The 19,502-nt window shown below is 54.4% G+C and overlaps 1 protein-coding gene across 10 annotated transcripts in view; it reads left to right on the top strand.

The window, feature by feature from the left end:
• Window positions 1-19,502, top strand: part of KMT2D (lysine methyltransferase 2D) — a 41,456-nt gene that overhangs the window by 18,437 nt on the left and 3,517 nt on the right. For 7 of the 10 annotated variants that reach the window (XM_063672731.1, XM_063672730.1, XM_063672733.1 and 4 more), the window contains exons 31-53: window positions 202-252; window positions 372-2,183; window positions 2,290-2,472; window positions 2,549-2,685; window positions 2,918-4,782; window positions 6,982-7,105; window positions 7,251-7,335; window positions 7,441-7,507; window positions 7,618-7,850; window positions 7,953-10,814; window positions 10,956-11,096; window positions 11,220-11,387; window positions 11,549-11,708; window positions 12,503-12,578; window positions 12,743-12,918; window positions 13,021-13,151; window positions 13,838-13,970; window positions 14,049-14,176; window positions 14,650-15,790; window positions 17,021-17,157; window positions 17,260-17,390; window positions 17,868-17,915; window positions 19,133-19,418. In XM_063672731.1, coding sequence (XP_063528801.1) covers window positions 202-252; window positions 372-2,183; window positions 2,290-2,472; window positions 2,549-2,685; window positions 2,918-4,782; window positions 6,982-7,105; window positions 7,251-7,335; window positions 7,441-7,507; window positions 7,618-7,850; window positions 7,953-10,814; window positions 10,956-11,096; window positions 11,220-11,387; window positions 11,549-11,708; window positions 12,503-12,578; window positions 12,743-12,918; window positions 13,021-13,151; window positions 13,838-13,970; window positions 14,049-14,176; window positions 14,650-15,790; window positions 17,021-17,157; window positions 17,260-17,390; window positions 17,868-17,915; window positions 19,133-19,418 — 10,275 coding nt within the window. The remainder of the gene's footprint in view (window positions 1-201; window positions 253-371; window positions 2,184-2,289; window positions 2,473-2,548; window positions 2,686-2,917; window positions 4,783-6,981; window positions 7,106-7,250; window positions 7,336-7,440; window positions 7,508-7,617; window positions 7,851-7,952; window positions 10,815-10,955; window positions 11,097-11,219; window positions 11,388-11,548; window positions 11,709-12,502; window positions 12,579-12,742; window positions 12,919-13,020; window positions 13,152-13,837; window positions 13,971-14,048; window positions 14,177-14,649; window positions 15,791-17,020; window positions 17,158-17,259; window positions 17,391-17,867; window positions 17,916-19,132; window positions 19,419-19,502) is intronic. The other 3 variants (XM_054442225.2, XM_054442227.2, XM_063672735.1) reach the window with 2 other exon arrangements.

Genomic DNA, 19,502 nt, shown 5'->3' with positions numbered 1-19,502 from the left:
GGAGCATAGATTAGCATGAGAACTGAGAGGGAGGGAGGGATCTTTGGGTAATTTACCTCAGTTCTTTCCGCTCCCCACTCCTAAAGCAGCTGGGCCAGAAGGGATCCGCTTCTGGGTAGGGAGTGTGAAAACACTGTACAGTATGGGGGCGGGGCATGAGACCGAGCACTAGGCCCTAAGGCTGTGTCCCATATCCCTCAGCAAAAGGCCAAAGATAACCGGGCAGCTCACCGCATCAACAAGGTGCAGAAGGTGAGTGGGGCTGGGCTGGGTTGTAGCAGTCCTCTAGTGGGTGGCCTCTCTTGAGGGTGGAGGGCCATGGGGCCTGCCTGCAGCAGCCTGACTGCCCTATGCCTGGTCTCCCCCTGTAGCAGGCTGAGAGCCAGATCAACAAGCAGACCAAGGTGGGCGACATAGCCCGTAAGACTGACCGACCGGCCCTACATCTCCGCATTCCCCCGCAGCCAGGGGCACTGGGCAGCCCGCCCCCCGCTGCTGCCCCCACCATTTTCATTGGCAGCCCCACTACCCCCGCCGGCTTGTCTACCTCTGCGGACGGGTTCCTGAAGCCGCCGGCGGGCTCGGTGCCTGGCCCTGACTCGCCTGGTGAGCTCTTCCTCAAGCTCCCACCCCAGGTGCCCGCCCAAGTGCCTTCGCAGGACCCCTTTGGACTGGCCCCTGCCTATCCCCTGGAGCCCCGCTTCCCCACGGCACCACCCACCTATCCCCCCTATCCTAGTCCTACGGGGGCCCCTGTGCAGCCCCCAATGCTGGGCACCTCATCTCGTCCTGGGACTGGCCAGCCAGGGGAATTCCACACTACCCCACCTGGCACCCCCAGACACCAGCCCTCCACACCTGACCCATTCCTCAAACCCCGCTGCCCCTCGCTGGATAACTTGGCTGTGCCTGAGAGCCCTGGGGTAGGGGGAGGCAAAGCTTCTGAGCCCCTGCTCTCGCCCCCACCTTTTGGGGAGTCCCGGAAGGCCCTAGAGGTGAAGAAGGAAGAGCTTGGGGCATCCTCTCCTAGCTATGGGCCCCCAAACCTGGGCTTTGTTGACTCACCCTCCTCAGGCCCCCACCTGGGTGGCCTGGAGTTAAAGACACCTGATGTCTTCAAAGCCCCCCTGACCCCTCGGGCATCTCAGGTAGAGCCCCAGAGCCCGGGCTTGGGCCTAAGGCCCCAGGAGCCACCCCCTGCCCAGGCTTTGGCACCTTCTCCTCCAAGTCACCCAGACATCTTTCGCCCTGGTTCCTACCCTGACCCATATGCTCAGCCCCCATTGACTCCTCGGCCCCAACCTCCGCCCCCTGAGAGCTGCTGTGCTCTGCCCCCTCGCTCACTGCCCTCCGACCCTTTCTCCCGAGTGCCTGCCAGTCCTCAGTCCCAGTCCAGCTCCCAGTCTCCACTGACACCCCGTCCTCTGTCTGCTGAAGCTTTTTGCCCATCCCCAGTTACCCCTCGCTTCCAGTCCCCTGACCCTTATTCTCGCCCACCCTCACGCCCTCAGTCCCGTGACCCATTTGCCCCATTGCATAAGCCACCCCGACCCCAGCCCCCTGAAGTTGCCTTTAAGGCTGGGTCTCTAGCCCACACTTCGCTGGGGGCTGGGGGTTTCCCAGCAGCCCTGCCCTCGGGGCCAGCAGGTGAGCTCCATGCCAAGGTCCCAAGTGGGCAGCCCCCCAATTTTGTCCGGTCCCCTGGGACGGGTGCATTTGTGGGCACCCCCTCTCCCATGCGTTTCACTTTCCCTCAGGCAGTAGGGGAGCCTTCCCTAAAGCCCCCGGTCCCTCAGCCTGGTCTCCCGCCACCCCATGGGATCAACAGCCATTTTGGGCCCGGCCCCACCTTGGGCAAGCCTCAAAGCACAAACTACACAGTAGCCACAGGGAACTTCCACCCATCGGGCAGCCCCCTGGGGCCCAGCAGCGGGTCCACAGGGGAGAGCTATGGGCTGTCCCCGCTACGCCCTCCGTCGGTTCTGCCACCACCTGCACCCGATGGATCCCTCCCCTACCTGTCCCATGGAGCCTCACAGCGATCAGGCATCACCTCTCCTGTCGAAAAGCGAGAAGACCCAGGGGCTGGAATGGGTAGCTCTTTGGCGACAGCTGAACTCCCAGGTACCCAGGACCCAGGCATGTCCGGCCTTAGCCAAACAGAGCTGGAGAAGCAACGGCAGGTAAGTTGACACCCTGGAGCTAAGCCCCCCATATCGCTGCTGTCTCTGGGGCAGCCCCATGATTGGAGTAGAATGGGCTTATTCCTCTTCTTTTTTTTTTGCATAGCGCCAGCGACTACGAGAGCTGCTGATTCGGCAGCAGATCCAGCGCAACACCCTGCGGCAGGAGAAGGAAACAGCTGCAGCAGCTGCAGGAGCAGTGGGGCCTCCAGGCAGCTGGGGTGCTGAGCCCAGCAGCCCTGCCTTTGAGCAGCTGAGTCGAGGCCAGACCCCCTTTGCTGGGACACAGGTAGGTAGAGTGGCAAGGGATAGTGGGGCCAGGATATTGAAGGTTGCCCTACCTTCATCTACCTTGTCTCTTCTAGGACAAGAGCAGCCTTGTGGGGTTGCCCCCAAGCAAGCTGAGTGGCCCCATCCTGGGGCCAGGGTCCTTCCCTAGCGATGACCGACTCTCCCGGCCACCTCCACCAGCCACGCCTTCCTCTATGGATGTGAACAGCCGGTGAGGCTCCAGGAGGTTCCCTGGGGGTAAACCAAGGGGGATGGATTTTATCACTGTTGCACGCTCTTGTGATTTTCCTGTATCACTAATCCTTTTCCAGTATCACTTTCTCTTCTTCTTCATTCCTTTTCTCCCTCACTGCGTTAATTCTATGCTTCCTCACTGCCCTAATCCCATGTTCTTGCTCCTTTTCATCTGATTTCATCTTACTGACTACTGTATATTCTTCCAGGCAACTGGTAGGAGGCTCCCAAGCTTTCTATCAGCGAGCACCCTATCCTGGGTCCCTGCCCTTACAGCAGCAACAGCAACAACTGTGGCAGCAACAACAGGCAACAGCAGCAACCTCCATGCGATTTGCCATGTCAGCTCGCTTTCCATCAACTCCTGGACCTGAACTTGGCCGCCAAGCCCTAGGTTCCCCGTTGGCGGGAATTCCCACCCGTCTGCCAGGCCCTGGTGAGCCAGTGCCTGGTCCAGCTGGTCCTGCCCAGTTTATTGAGCTGCGGCACAATGTACAGAAAGGACTGGGACCTGGGGGCACTCCGTTTCCTGGTCAGGGCCCACCTCAGAGACCCCGTTTTTACCCTGTAAGTGAGGACCCCCACCGACTGGCTCCTGAAGGGCTTCGGGGCCTGGCAGTATCAGGTCTTCCCCCACAGAAACCCTCAGCTCCACCGGCCCCTGAATTGAACAACAGTCTTCATCCGACACCCCACACCAAGGGTCCTACCCTGCCAACTGGTTTGGAGCTGGTCAACCGGCCCCCCTCGAGCACTGAGCTTGGCCGCCCCACTCCTCTGGCCCTGGAAGCTGGGAAGTTGCCCTGTGAGGATCCCGAGCTGGATGACGATTTTGATGCCCACAAGGCCCTAGAGGACGATGAAGAGCTTGCTCACCTGGGTCTGGGTGTGGATGTGGCCAAGGGTGATGATGAACTTGGCACCTTAGAAAACCTGGAGACCAATGACCCCCACTTGGATGACCTGCTCAATGGAGACGAGTTTGACCTGCTGGCATATACTGATCCTGAGCTGGACACTGGGGACAAGAAGGATATCTTCAATGAGCACCTGAGGCTGGTAGAATCGGCTAATGAGAAGGCTGAACGGGAGGCCCTGCTGCGGGGGGTGGAGCCAGGACCCTTGGGCCCTGAGGAGCGCCCTCCCCCTGCTGCTGATGCCTCTGAGCCCCGCCTGGCATCTGTGCTCCCTGAGGTGAAGCCCAAGGTGGAGGAGGGTGGACGCCACCCTTCCCCTTGCCAGTTCACCATTGCTACCCCCAAGGTAGAGCCCACACCTGCTGCCAATTCCCTTGGCCTGGGGCTAAAGCCGGGACAGAGCATGATGGGCAGCCGGGATACCCGGATGGGCACAGGGCCATTTTCTAGCAGTGGGCACACAGCTGAGAAGGCCTCCTTTGGGGCCACAGGAGGACCACCAGCTCACCTGCTGACCCCCAGCCCACTGAGTGGCCCAGGAGGATCCTCCCTGCTGGAAAAGTTTGAGCTCGAGAGTGGGGCTTTGACCTTGCCTGGTGGACCTGCAGCATCTGGGGATGAGCTAGACAAGATGGAGAGCTCACTCGTAGCCAGCGAGTTACCCCTGCTCATTGAGGACCTGTTGGAGCATGAGAAGAAGGAGCTGCAGAAGAAGCAGCAGCTTTCAGCACAGTTGCAGCCTGCCCAGCAGCAGCCACAACAGCAGCAGCAGCATTCCCTACTGTCTGCACCAGGCCCTGCCCAGGCCATGTCTTTGCCACATGAGGGCTCTTCTCCCAGTTTGGCTGGGTCCCAACAGCAGCTTTCCCTGGGTCTTGCAGGTGCCCGACAGCCAGGCTTGCCCCAACCACTGATGCCCACCCAGCCACCAGCTCATGCCCTCCAGCAACGCCTGGCTCCATCCATGGCTATGGTGTCCAATCAAGGGCATATGCTAAGTGGGCAGCATGGAGGGCAGGCAGGGTTGGTACCCCAGCAGAGCTCACAGCCAGTGCTATCACAGAAGCCCATGGGCACCATGCCACCGTCCATGTGCATGAAGCCGCAGCAACTGGCAATGCAGCAGCAGCTGGCAAACAGCTTCTTCCCAGATACAGGTAACCTCAGCTAGTAACATAGACAAGTTACTCAGGGTGATCATTGTTATCACTAAATGGGCACTGAGGCTAGAGACCTCAAATAATCCCTACTTAAGATGGGACACAAAGAACTTTGGCTAAATATCATACTAGTGGTAGAGGCAGAAACACTGTAGCTTTTAAGAAGAGAGAGAACAGTTCCTGGCATATAGTAGGCATGTAGCAGATGTTTGAATAAATGGAATGAATATATGAATGAAGCCTAATTAGTAGAGCCTTTGTGGCTGTAGTGAAGTTGAAAGCTTAAGACTTGAAGAGAAGTGGTGCAAAAAAAAGCAGTTGAGGCCAGGTACGATGGCTCGTGCCTGTAATCCCAGCACTTTGGGAGGCCAAGGCAGGTGGATCACTTAATATCAGGAGTTCAAGACCAGCCTGGCCAAGATGATGAAACCCCGTCTCTACTAAAAATACAAAAATTATCTGGGTGTGAGCCGGGCGTGGTGGTGCATCCCTGTAATCCCAGCTACTCAGGAGGCTGAGGCAGGAGAATTGATTGAACCCAGGAGGCAGAGGTTGTGGTGAGCCGAGATCGCCTCATTGCACTCCAGCCTGGGCAACAAGAGCGAAACTCCATCTCAAAAAAAAAAAAAAAAAATTAGCTGGGTGTGGTGGTGCACGCCTGTAGTTCCAGCTACTCGAGAGGCTGAGGCAGGAGAATTGTTTGAACCCAGGAGGTCGAGGCTGCAGTTAGCTGAGATCGCGCCATTGCACTCCAGCCTGGGCAACAGAGCGAGACTCTGTCTTAAAAAAAAAAAAAAAGCAATTGGGATAGGTGAAAAAGTTCATTGAGGCTGTAATGGTGGGAAAACCTATGGGATGTTTCAAGAACAGTGAGTGAATTGGTTAGGCTGGAGTAAACTGTTTCGAGTGAAGTAAGTGGCAAAATTTTGGTGAGGTAAGATGGGGGCCAGATTGAAAAAGACCTCAAATTATAATAGCATTTATTGAGTAATTACTATTTGCCAAAGAGTTTACTGAGCACTTTATACTTTTTGTCCAATTTAATCATTACAGCAGACTCATTAAATAGGTATTGTTATTATCTTTGATTACAGAAGAGGAAATAGAAGTGGAGGTTAAGTAACTTGTCCAAGATTACACAGCAGCTAGCAGAGCTAGATCTGAAGTCTGGTCGGTACTCCTCTTAACTGTTTACTGCCTCAGGATTCCAGGAGAGGGAGTTTGGTTAGTCCTTAAGAAAGTGGGAGCTCTGGCCAGGTGCTGTGGCTCATGCCTTTAATCCCAGCACTTTGGGAGGCTGAGGCGGGTGGATCACCTGAGGTCAGGAGTTCCAGACCAGCCTGGCCAACATGGTGAAACCTTGTTTCTACTAAAAATACAAAAATTAGCTGGGCTTGGTGGTGGGCGCCTGTAATCACAGCTACTCGGCAGGCTGAGGCAGGAGAATCGCTTGAACCCAGGAGGCAGAGGTTGCAGTGAGCCGAAATTGCACCATTGCACTCCAGCCTGCGTGACAAGAGCAAGACTCTTGTCTTAAAAAAAAAAAAAAAAAAAAAAAGAAAAGAAAAGGAAAAAAAGAAAGTGGGCGCTCAGTTAAGTTTTCTGAGCAGTGGAGAAATATACAAAGTGTGGGATTTTAGGAAGATGTAAGTTTTTGGTGGTTGGTTGTTTCTTCTTTTTTGCCCAGCATTCTAGACAGACGGGAGAGTGGACTACAGGTGATGCCCAAAACAGCTCTGGAATCTAGGGCTTTGCAACAGTGCTAGCATCTTGGGTGCTTGGGCTGTGCTAGTTGCACTAAGAACATTACCTTTGAAGAATGCTTTCCGAGTCATAAAGTGTACTTACATTCTTGTCACATTTGATCCTCTTAACACCTCTGTGAGGTAGACGGAGTAGGGATCATCATCTGTATCAAATAAAAGGGTAAACTGAGGTGAAATAACACAGGTTGACTCAACAAATATTTATGGAGCCCCTTTTTCTAGCACGGTGCAAGTAAAAACAGGACCACATGTCCTGTGAATAATAGAGCTGATTCACCCAGGCCGACTGGCTCCTAATTCAGTGGTCTTTCTGCCTTGCCATGCCATTGTTCTGCCTGGCGTGGTTGAAGTCAGGATGTTGAAGGGAATCGCAGATATTCAATGGAGCATTGGCCCCGTAGCCCAGCTCACTTGGGTCTCCCCTCTCTAGACCTGGACAAATTTGCTGCAGAAGATATCATTGATCCCATTGCAAAGGCCAAGATGGTGGCTTTGAAAGGCATCAAGAAAGTGATGGCTCAGGGCAGCATTGGGGTGGCACCTGGTATGAACAGGTAAGACTCAGGGCTGGAATGGGGTTGGCCCTTTTCTTTCCCAGTCGCACCCCTTCTTGGCCCCCCTCCCTACTTGTCCCACGTCTCTTTGCTTTCCAACTTTCTTATTGCCAACACTTATCCTCTGTGCTTTGGTGGACTCCAGACAGCAAGTGTCTCTGCTAGCCCAGAGGCTCTCGGGGGGACCTGGCAGTGATCTGCAGAACCATGTGGCAGCTGGGAGTGGCCAGGTAAGTGGTCAGGTGGGAGTAGGAACTTGTGTCTTATGCCACTGGGCCACCCTTCTTAGGGCCTAGCAGGGAACAATGACCCTTTAGCAGCCTCTCTCATTGCAGGAGCGGAGTGCTGGTGATCCCTCCCAGCCTCGTCCCAACCCGCCCACTTTTGCTCAGGGAGTGATCAGTGAGTATGGGGCATGGGAGGAGGGTGCAGGGAAGTGGTTTGGGACATATGGAGGAAGAGGGATTGGGATTACCATTTTGCAGGTCCTGACACCCTGCTTCTTTTCCCAGATGAAGCTGACCAGCGGCAGTATGAGGAGTGGCTGTTCCATACCCAGCAGCTCCTACAGATGCAGCTGAAGGTGTTAGAGGAGCAGATTGGTGTACACCGCAAGTCCCGGAAGGCTCTGTGTGCCAAGCAGCGCACTGCCAAAAAAGCTGGCCGTGAGTTCCCAGAAGCTGATGCTGAGAAGCTCAAGCTGGTTACAGAGCAGCAGAGCAAGATCCAGAAACAACTAGATCAGGTGGGGGAAAGCAAACTTCAGCCTAGCACCCAGAAGGCAGGGAAGAGGGATGGCATGGGGGTAGCATGCCCCAGCCTGACCTCTCCCACCCTCCCATGTTAGGTCCGGAAACAGCAGAAGGAGCACACTAATCTCATGGCAGAATATCGGAACAAGCAGCAGCAACAGCAGCAGCAGCAGCAGCAGCAGCAGCAACAGCAACAACACTCAGCTGTGCTGGCTCTCAGCCCTTCCCAGAGTCCCCGGCTGCTCACCAAGCTCCCTGGTCAGCTGCTCCCTGGCCATGGGCTGCAGCCACCACAGGGGCCTCCGGGTGGGCAAGCCGGAGGTCTTCGCCTGCCCCCTGGGGGTATGGCACTACCTGGACAGCCTGGTGGCCCCTTCCTTAATACAGCTCTGGCCCAACAGCAGCAACAGCAACATTCTGGTGGGGCTGGATCCCTGGCTGGCCCCTCAGGGGGCTTCTTCCCTGGCAACCTTGCTCTTCGAAGCCTCGGACCTGATTCAAGGCTTTTACAGGAAAGGCAGCTGCAGCTGCAGCAGCAACGTATGCAGCTGGCCCAGAAACTGCAGCAGCAGCAGCAACAGCAGCAGCAGCACCTTCTAGGACAGGTGGCAGTCCAGCAGCAACAGCAGCAGGGTCCTGGAGTACAGACAAACCAAGCTCTGGGTCCCAAGCCCCAGGGGCTTCTGCCTCCCGGCAGCCACCAAGGCCTCCTGGTCCAGCAGCTGTCCCCTCAACCACCCCAGGGGCCCCAGGGCATGCTGGGCCCTACCCAGGTGGCTGTGTTGCAGCAGCAGCACCCTGGAGCTTTGGGCCCCCAGGGCCCTCACAGACAGGTGCTTATGACCCAGTCCCGGGTGCTCAGTTCCCCCCAGCTGGCACAGCAGGGTCAGGGCCTTATGGGACACAGGCTGGTCACAGCCCAGCAGCAGCAGCAGCAGCAACAACAGCACCAACAGCAAGGGTCCATGGCAGGGCTGTCCCATCTTCAGCAGAGTCTGATGTCACACAGTGGGCAGCCCAAACTGAGTGCTCAGCCCATGGGCTCTTTACAGCAGCTTCAGCAGCAGCAGCAGCAGCAGCAGCAGCAGCTGCAACAGCAACAGCAACTTCAGCAGCAACAGCTTCAACAGCAGCAACAGCAGCAGCAACAGCTTCAACAGCAGCAACAGCAGCAGCAGCTTCAACAGCAGCAGCAACAGCAGCAGCAACTTCAACAGCAACAACAGCAGCTACAACAGCAACAGCAGCAGCAGCTTCAACAGCAGCAACAGCAGCTACAACAGCAACAGCAACAGCTACAACAGCAACAACAACAGCAGCAGTTTCAACAGCAGCAGCAACAGCAGCAGATGGGCCTTTTAAACCAGAGTCGAACTTTACTGTCTCCTCAGCAACAACAGCAGCAGCAAGTGGCACTTGGCCCTGGCATGCCAGCAAAGCCTCTTCAACACTTTTCTAGCCCTGGAGCCCTGGGCCCAACCCTCCTCCTGACGGGCAAGGAACAAAACACCGTAGACCCAGCCGTTTCTTCAGAGGCCACTGAGGGGCCCTCTACACATCAGGGAGGGCCGTTAGCAATAGGAACTACCCCTGAGTCAATGGCCACTGAACCAGGAGAGGTAAAGCCCCCACTCTCTGGGGACTCACAACTCCTGCTTGTCCAACCCCAGCCCCAGCCTCAGCCCAGCTCTCTGCAGCTGCAGCCACCTCTGAGGCTTCCAGGACAACAGCAGCAGCAAGTTAGCCTGCTCCACACAGCAGGTGGAGGAAGCCATGGGCAGCTAGGCACTGGATCATCTTCTGAGGCCTCATCTATGCCCCACCTGCTGGCTCAGCCCTCTGTTTCCTTAGGGGATCAGCCTGGGCCCATGACCCAGAACCTTCTGGGCCCCCAGCAGCCCATGCTAGAGCGGCCCATGCAAAATAATACAGGGCCACAACCTCCCAAACCAGGACCTGTCCTCCAGTCTGGGCAGGGTCTGCCTGGGGTTGGAATCATGCCTACGGTGGGTCAGCTTCGAGCACAGCTCCAAGGAGTCCTGGCCAAAAACCCGCAGCTGCGGCACTTAAGTCCTCAGCAGCAGCAGCAGCTACAGGCACTCCTCATGCAGCGGCAGCTGCAGCAGAGTCAGGCAGTACGCCAGACCCCACCCTACCAGGAGCCTGGGACCCAGACCTCTCCCCTCCAGGGCCTCCTGGGCTGCCAACCTCAACTTGGGGGCTTCCCTGGACCACAGACAGGCCCCCTCCAGGAGCTAGGGGCAGGGCCTCGACCTCAGGGCCCACCCCGGCTCCCTGCCCCACCAGGAGCCTTATCTACAGGACCAGTCCTTGGCCCTGTCCATCCCACACCTCCACCATCCAGCCCTCAAGAGCCAAAGAGACCTTCACAATTACCTTCCCCCAGCTCCCAGCTTCCCACTGAGGCCCAGCTCCCTCCCACCCATCCAGGGACCCCCAAACCCCAGGGGCCAACCTTGGAGCTGCCTCCTGGGAGGGTCTCACCTGCTGCTGCCCAGCTTGCAGATACCTTGTTTAGCAAGGGTCTGGGACCTTGGGATCCCCCAGACAACCTAGCAGAAACCCAGAAGCCAGAGCAGAGCAGCCTGGTACCTGGGCATCTGGACCAGGTGAATGGACAGGTGGTGCCTGAGGCATCCCAACTCAGCATCAAGCAGGAACCTCGGGAAGAGCCATGTGCCCTGGGAGCCCAGTCAGTGAAGAGGGAGGCCAATGGGGAGCCAATAGGGGTACCAGGAACCAGCAACCACCTCCTGCTGGCAGGCCCTCGCTCAGAAGCTGGGCATCTGCTCTTGCAGAAGCTTCTCCGGGCAAAGAATGTGCAACTCAGCACTGGGCGGGGGTCCGAGGGGCTGCGAGCTGAGATCAACGGGCACATTGACAGCAAGCTGGCTGGGCTGGAGCAGAAACTACAGGGTACCCCCAGCAACAAGGAGGTGAGTACTCTGGGTAGAGTGGAGCAGGTAGAGTGGGGCCTAGAGCCAGCGGGGGGCAGAGTGAGTGAGCCTGGGTAAGACAGAAGAGATGAGGGCTCTGAGGAGGAGGGTAGCAGCCTTCAATGGGCTTATTTGGCTTAGGATGCAGCAGCAAGGAAGCCTTTGACACCGAAGCCCAAGCGGGTACAGAAGGCAAGCGACAGGTTGGTGAGCTCCCGAAAGAAGCTGCGGAAGGAGGACGGGGTCAGGGCCAGCGAGGCCTTGCTGAAACAGCTGAAACAGGTGACCCCCCAGGAGACAGTCCCCTGGTCCCATCCCAGGATAGGGGGCACCCTGTCCCCCAGCTGTGCAAGACAGCGATGCAAACACTGCAGGTTTTGAGCTTTGTCATCTTGCCCCTTGTAGGAGCTGTCCCTGCTGCCCCTAACGGAGCCTGCTATCACCGCCAATTTTAGCCTCTTTGCCCCCTTTGGCAGTGGCTGCCCAGTTAATGGGCAGAGCCAGCTGAGGGGTGCCTTTGGAAGTGGGGCACTGCCCACTGGCCCTGACTACTATTCCCAGCTGCTTACCAAGGTCAGAAAAATGGCAATATTTTTTGGGAATAGTGAAGTTCTTGGGAAGGTGAGGGTGGGAATGGAAAACTTGAGGGAATTGCTGACGTAGAGTGGGGCCAGGAGATTGTATCAGTCTCCCTATGCCATCTTGCACACAACACCCCACCCCCCACCCCCCAGAATAACCTGAGTAACCCGCCGACACCACCCTCGTCGCTGCCCCCCACCCCACCCCCATCGGTGCAGCAGAAGATGGTGAATGGCGTCACCCCATCTGAAGAGCTGGGGGAGCACCCCAAGGATGCTGCCTCTGCCCGGGATACTGAAAGGGCACTGAGGGGTAAGTCAAGAGCAGATGCCACCCCTGGTGGGGTTTGGTAGCTGGAGTCCAAACCAGTTAGTATGCTGTATAGTTTAGAAGTGAGTGGGTTGCCTGCTGTCCTGTGTGTTTACATAACAGGGCACCTGAGGTAGGAAGGGCCCCTTCAGGACTGATTCTTGGGGGCCAGAATAGACATTTGGAGTCTAGAGCAAATGCTATAAGAGAGGTGGGTGGCAGGGAGCATCTTCATGAAGCTTTGTATAGAAGGAACAGTCCAGCTTTAGTGAGTGTGGAGCTAGACTCTGATCTGGATTTGAATTCTGGTTCCTGCGTTCATTCAACTGTGTTACTGTATCCAAGTAACTTGATTGACTTGTGTGAGCCTCAGTTTCCTCACTGTAAAATGGCTATTGTAGTACTCACCTAATGGAGGTGTTAAATGACTAAACAAACTCCAAAGAGTATATCTAAAGCCAGCTGCCACCAGGCATGGTAGCTTATGCCTGTCATCCCAACACTTTGGGAGGCCAAGATGGAAGGATTGCTTGAGGCCAGGAGTTCGAGACCAGCTTGGGCAATATAACAAGACCCCATCTCTACAGAAAAAAAACAAAAACAAAAACAAAAAAACAGTGCCTGGCATGCAGGACAGACTCAATAAATATACCTTGTTTGCCCCAAACTGGTAGGTGGGAGGACAGTTAATCATGATAGCTGAGATCTCATGCTAATTAGGCCTAAAATATTGGGAGAAGGTACCTTCATCCCTGGCCACCCTCACCTGACTTTTCTTCTCCCTACACACCCCTCAGATACTTCAGAGGTGAAGAGTCTAGACCTGCTGGCTGCCTTGCCTACACCCCCTCACAATCAGACTGAGGATGTCAGGTAGGGGCGGGGCCGGAGATGGGGATGAGGAACAAGGGTGGGGTACAGGTTGCCTCATATTTCCTTTGGCCAATGGAGATTTCAAGTAAGACATCTATTCATCTCTAGATTTGGGAGGGGAGTCTGCAGGGCTGTAGCAACAAATGTCTACTTTTGGTCCCCAGGATGGAGAGTGATGAGGATAGCGATTCTCCTGACAGCATTGTGCCAGCTTCATCCCCTGAAAGCATCTTGGGGGAGGAGGCCCCTCGTTTCCCTCATCTGGGTTCAGGCCGGTGGGAGCAAGAGGACCGGGCCCTCTCCCCTGTCATCCCCCTCATTCCTCGGGCCAGCATCCCAGGTATGTGCTACTCTGGATGTGGGCCAGGCCCAGTTCACCTGGGTTGTCCGAAGCTGGGGGAGAGGCGGCCAAGTGTTACACAAATCCCTCTTTCTCATTCAGTCTTCCCAGATACCAAACCTTATGGGGCCCTTGACCTGGAGGTCCCTGGAAAGCTGCCTGCCACAACTTGGGAAAAGGGCAAAGGAAGTGAGGTGTCAGTCATGCTCACAGTCTCTGCTGCTGCAGCCAAGGTGTGTCCTAGGGGTACCTCGAGGCTGAGGGGAACCTGATCAGAGGGCAGTCCCTGGAATTTGTCTGGATAAGAAAAAATGTAGTCGTTCAAAAACATGTACTGAGTACCTATTGTATGTGAAAGCCTGGGCTAGAGGCTGTGGGATTTGGGTAAATGAATCATGGTTCCTGCCCTAATGGGGCTCATAGTCCCATGGTAAAGATAGATAAGTTAACAACTAAGGAGCACCTGTGTGTGTAATGACACAGGTACTACATGACAGCATTGCCCCAGTCATGTTTGGTGGGACTCTGTCAGCTGTTTTGAAAATATTGATGGGCTTTTGTGGTCAAAGAAAGTTGGAAAACACAGTTAAAATGACAATATGGGTTTCTTTACTACAAGAGTCCTCAGGTCCTTTTAGTTTGCTAACGTGTATCATGAGCCTCCAAGTCATGGATAGAGCATGCATCATTTCCTAAACGTAGTTGATGTAGTTCTCTTTTCGTGGAGCTCCCGTCAGTGCCCACAGCAGCTTGGGAAAGGCTGCTGTGAGGGAAGTGTATGAAAAGAGCTGGGTGACATAGGATAGAACTACCCTGGGGAGTGGGTTCTAGGTGTCCTTGTCCCCACCCAGCTGGTAGTAGAGCTCATCTCAGACACTTGGCTGATATGTTTCTCCCATCCCTTCCCCGGCCCTGGCAGAACCTGAATGGCGTGATGGTGGCAGTGGCGGAGCTGCTAAGCATGAAGATCCCCAACTCCTATGAGGTGCTGTTCCCAGAGAGCCCCGCCCGGGCAGGCACTGAGCCTAAGAAGGGGGAAGCTGAGGGTCCTGGTGAGTGTGGCAGGGAAGCCCTTTGGGACTTGAGGGGAGTGATTCTGGTGGGAGGCTCTGATCCACTCCTTTCTGCAGGTGGGAAGGAAAAGGGTCTGGGAGGCAAGAGCCCAGACACTGGCCCTGATTGGCTGAAGCAGTTTGATGCAGTATTGCCTGGCTATACCCTGAAGAGCCAACTAGACATCTTGAGCCTCCTGAAACAGGTAGGTCTGGGGGAGAAAAAGAGGCAGGTGTTAGGAAAAGGGGCTGCCGGCCAGGCGCTGTGGCTCACATCTGTAATCCCAGTGCTTTGGGAGGCAAGGTGAGTGAATCACTTTAGGCCGGGAGTTTGAGACCAGCCTAGCCAACATGGCGAAACCCCGTCTCTACTAAAAACAAAAACAAAACAGTAGCCAGGCGTGATGGTGCATGCCTGTAATCCCAGCTACTCGAAAGGCTGAGGCATGAGAATCCCTTGAACCCAGGAGGCAGAGGTTGCAGTGAGCCAAGATCGTGCCACTAGATCGAGCCTAGGCAACAGAGCAAGACTGTGTCTCAAAAAAAAGAAAAGAAAAAAAGAGGCTGTCTAGGGCAAAGAATGTGGAGGCCTTTTGGGAGGGTGGGATATGGGTGAGGGGAAGGAGGGAGCTAGTTAGATGAGGAGCTGGCACTAATGATACAGGGCACCCTCCTACAGGAGAGCCCCGCCCCAGAGCCACCCACTCAGCACAGCTATACCTACAATGTCTCCAATCTGGATGTGCGACAGCTCTCGGCCCCACCTCCTGAAGAACCCTCCCCGCCCCCTTCCCCCTTGGCACCTTCTCCTGCCAGTCCCCCTACTGAACCCTTGGTTGAACTTCCCGCCGAACCCTTGGCTGAGCCACCCGTCCCCTCACCTCTGCCACTGGCCTCATCCCCTGAATCAGCCCGACCCAAGCCCCGTGCCCGGCCCCCTGAAGAAGGTGAAGATTCCCGTCCTCCTCGCCTCAAGAAATGGAAAGGAGTGCGCTGGAAGCGGCTTCGGCTGCTGCTGACCATCCAGAAGGGCAGTGGGCGGCAGGAGGATGAGCGGGAAGTGGCAGAGTTTATGGAGCAGCTTGGCACAGCCTTGCGACCTGACAAGGTACCGCGAGACATGCGTCGCTGCTGTTTCTGTCATGAGGAGGGTGACGGGGCCACTGATGGGCCTGCCCGCCTGCTGAACCTGGACCTGGACCTGTGGGTGCACCTCAACTGTGCTCTTTGGTCCACGGAGGTGTATGAGACCCAGGGCGGGGCACTGATGAATGTGGAGGTTGCCCTGCACCGAGGACTGCTAACCAAGTGCTCCCTGTGCCAGCGAACTGGTGCCACCAGCAGCTGCAATCGCATGCGTTGCCCCAATGTCTACCATTTTGCTTGTGCCATCCGTGCCAAGTGCATGTTCTTCAAGGACAAGACCATGCTGTGTCCAATGCATAAGATCAAGGGGCCCTGTGAGCAAGAGCTGAGCTCTTTTGCTGTCTTCCGGCGGGTCTACATTGAGCGGGACGAGGTGAAGCAAATCGCCAGCATCATTCAGCGGGGAGAACGGCTGCACATGTTCCGTGTAGGGGGCCTTGTATTCCACGCCATCGGACAGCTGCTGCCTCACCAGATGGCTGACTTTCATAGTGCCACTGCCCTCTATCCCGTGGGCTACGAGGCCACGCGCATCTATTGGAGCCTCCGCACCAACAATCGTCGCTGTTGCTATCGCTGTTCTATTGGTGAGAACAACGGGCGGCCGGAGTTTGTAATCAAAGTCATCGAGCAGGGCCTGGAGGACCTGGTCTTCACTGACGCCTCTCCCCAGGGTGAGCAGTGGGCCCTTGAAATGGATAATATGGAATGGGAAAAGTTTCTCCCAGGGTCACTGTTACAATGTCTATAAGAGGACCTGTAGCTTCTATGTGAGTGATCCTCCTTCCCCCACCTCAGGCAGGCAGGGGGTCTCTTGAAAATTCCCAGTGAAAATGTTTGAGCCTCTCTGTCACCCTAAATTCCCTTGTAGTTGAAAATATTTTGCTTGTCTAATCTCACATATTCTAGTTCTTTTGCTATCCTCAGTGGAACAAAAGGAAACAGTTCTGAGACTATCATCTGCCTCACCCAACCTAATCCTAACCAAGTTCCTTGTGGTTGTTTTTCCCTGGACGAAATCAGAATTATTTTGATTTTAGTTTTAGTGTTAATGATAAAATAACAGTAAGAGCAGGTACCTTTTTTTGAGTGTGTACTGTGAGCCACAAACTAAGCTAAGTGATTTGTGTAGTTTATTTTGTTCATACAACCCTATGAGGTAAGTATTATACTACGATTATGCCCAGTTTATACATAAAGAAACTGAGTCTCAGATTTCAGTACAGTCATGCATTGCTAAATGACAGGGATACATTCTGAGAAATGCATTGTTAGGCGATTTTGTCATTGTGTGAATTTCATAGAGTGTACTACACAAACCTAGATGGTGTAGCATACTACACACCTAGGCTCTGGTATACCCCATTGCTCCTAGGCTACAAATCTGTACAGCATGTAACTGTACTGAATACTGTAGGCAGTTGTAACATATGATAAGTATGTGCATCTAAACATAGAAAAGATACAGTAAAAATACAGTATTATAATCTTACCAGACCACTGTTGTATATATGATTCCTCATTGAATGAAATGTTGTTAAGCTGCACGTGACTGTATTTGGCTCAAGGTCTCATGACCAGTACTAGAACCTGAACCCAAGTCTTTCCAACTCCAAAGCATGCCCGCTCTTTCACTAGGGACCTTCCATGGCCTATGCTGGGTCTCCTGAGCCCTGGGTTTGTATCTCAAAGCTCTGTGATGACCCCTTGGGGTTGGAAACCTCCTGCTTCTTAAGAGAGAGTGAGACTAGGAGGGCAAGAGAGGATCTGGAAGACCAACACACCTTCATGATAGGGAGGCTTGAAGGCCTCAGAAAACAACTGCGGTTCTGGATTGGGGTTAGGGACTGGAGGTCAGTGAGCAGAAGTTGCCTCTGAGGACTGCTCTCTTCCCTGCTTCTTAGCCGTGTGGAATCGCATCATTGAGCCTGTGGCTGCCATGAGAAAAGAGGCTGACATGCTGCGACTCTTCCCTGAGTATCTGAAGGGCGAGGAGCTCTTTGGGCTGACGGTGCATGCCGTGCTTCGCATAGCTGAATCAGTAAGGAAGGGGCTGGGAACTGGGGGGGTTTGGCGGGCACTGAGAACTTTGGCCTAACCTCAAAAAAACTCAGGCTAAGGTGAGTATGAACTGTGCCCACAGCTGCCCGGGGTGGAGAGCTGTCAAAACTATTTATTCCGCTATGGGCGCCACCCCCTTATGGAGCTGCCACTCATGATCAACCCCACTGGCTGTGCCCGATCAGAGCCTAAAATCCTCACACACTACAAACGGTGAGCTTGTGATGCTGGAGCCAAGGGATGTGGGTGTGGGTGTTGATAGGGATCCTCTGGTCCCATTATGAGGATTTAGGATACAGATCAGAGTTCCCGTGGAGAAACTGGGGAATCACTCTTAGACTTCCTAATTAGAGGGCACGCAGGTATTAGTAGGGTATCCTTTTCCTCCTCTCCCAACCTGTTCAGATGCACTTGGGATATAGGACAGAATTATCTTGGGCACCCTGGGGAGGTAATGGGTAAACTGGTGAAATTTTATGAACTATATAAGGGACTTGGTCACCTCTTTCTTCTCCTGTTTTACTTCCGGGGGAGGGCCTGTGATTCTCCCAAACCTCAGATACCCCATGGGTGCTAGGGTCACCTTCCCTTCCCCATGAGTGTTGGTGTCAAAAATAAATAGTTAGAGATATAATAGAAAAATAATAAAACCTTACATTTGTATAGCACTTTATACTTTTTTTTTCAAAGCGTTTTCACATCCATTATCTCATTTGATCCTCACAACAACCTTATGAGGTAGGTAGGGCAGGTGGTATGACCCCCATTTTACAGCTGAGAAAACTGAGACCCAGAAAGATTAAATGACTAGGCAAAGGTTACACAGCTGGGACCAGACCCTTACTTCTTCACTGCGGGTCCTTGTTCTTTCTGTGTACCAGGGACCTTAGTCCCTGGGTAGAGGGAGGCAGAATCTGTGGTAGCAGGGCTTTCTTGAAGGTCTTTGGTGGCTCCTAGGCTGTCGTAGAGTGTCAGAGACTCTCTGTCCCTAGCCAGCCTTGTCCTTGATGCCCTGCAATGGTGGTTTTCAAACTGTGAGTGCATGTGTTCCAAAAAGTCCTGGATCACATAAACTGATGGGTTGAACTTGGCCTTCCCATGCATATCTCTTCCTTCCCCAAATTGGATTAAACCAGAAGAGCTCCATTGTCATCTAGTTTATGTATTGGAGTTCCAGTCAACATTTTGTTAAAGAAAAAAGCAAAGATTTCTGCTAAATAAAAAAAGAACCAGAAACGTTTGAAAACCACTGCTCTGGGATGGCAAGAATTTGGCTGGTGCCCTAAGGTGGTAAAAGGCATCCTGCCAGGCAGCCGTCATTCCCCTGCACTGAGCCATCTGCACAGAGCCCAATGTTATGTCAGAGGAGGGGACAGTCCGAAGAAAGGATACCACCTTTAGGCTGTGAGTTCACAGCCAGTTTTAATTCAAATCTAGCCCAGCGTGGTAGGCACAGTCCCCATTTTCAGGGCTTCCAGTATGTGCAGGAGGTAGAATTCAGACATTCAAGCAAACCATCAGCTTAAATTCTAGGCCTGGGCTGCTTGCGGAAAACTTCCCAGAGGAGTGTGGCCTTGCAAATGGTTTGGCAGGAGACTGGTAGGAAGTGGGAGATGGGAGAGCAGGCTCAGTGTAGGGGAATTGGTGCCCCCCATCTCCCTCCACACCCCACCCCTCACCCTGGGCTCTCTGTGCCACCCAGGGTGTCAGAAGGGTCCCTGTAGCTAGTTGCTTCCTCACCAGAGCTGAGACCCAGTTGCCTCTAGTCCTTTCCCAAGGCTGCACTTCCAGTGCTTGCCAGCAGCACACGCCCCTAACTGGTGTGTTGCACATCCCAGGAGGTGGCAGAGGAGGTGGGTGGTGTGTTGCACATCCCAGGAGGTGGCAGAGGAGGTGGGTGGTGTGTACTTGGTCTGAGGGAGAGCTGTCTTGTCATGGATTGTATCACCTCCCAGGCCCCATACCCTGAACAGCACCAGCATGTCTAAGGCATATCAGAGCACCTTCACAGGCGAGACCAACACCCCGTACAGCAAGCAGTTTGTGCACTCCAAGTCATCTCAGTACCGGCGGCTGCGCACTGAATGGAAGAACAACGTGTACCTGGCTCGCTCCCGTATCCAGGGCCTGGGGCTCTATGCAGCCAAGGACCTAGAAAAGCACACAATGGTTATCGAGTACATTGGCACCATCATTCGGAACGAGGTGGCCAACCGGCGGGAGAAAATCTACGAAGAGCAGGTATGAGCTGGCAGAGGGGCCATTGTGGTGCATAGTCCGCACTCAACCAAGGAGCAAGGGGCAGGATTGGTCACAGGAGAGCAG

The sequence above is a fragment of the Pongo pygmaeus genome, chromosome 10 (assembly GCF_028885625.2).
Source record: "Pongo pygmaeus isolate AG05252 chromosome 10, NHGRI_mPonPyg2-v2.0_pri, whole genome shotgun sequence".
In the NCBI taxonomy this organism is placed as follows: domain Eukaryota; kingdom Metazoa; phylum Chordata; class Mammalia; order Primates; family Hominidae; genus Pongo; species Pongo pygmaeus.
This window is presented reverse-complemented; position numbering and strand designations above follow the sequence as displayed.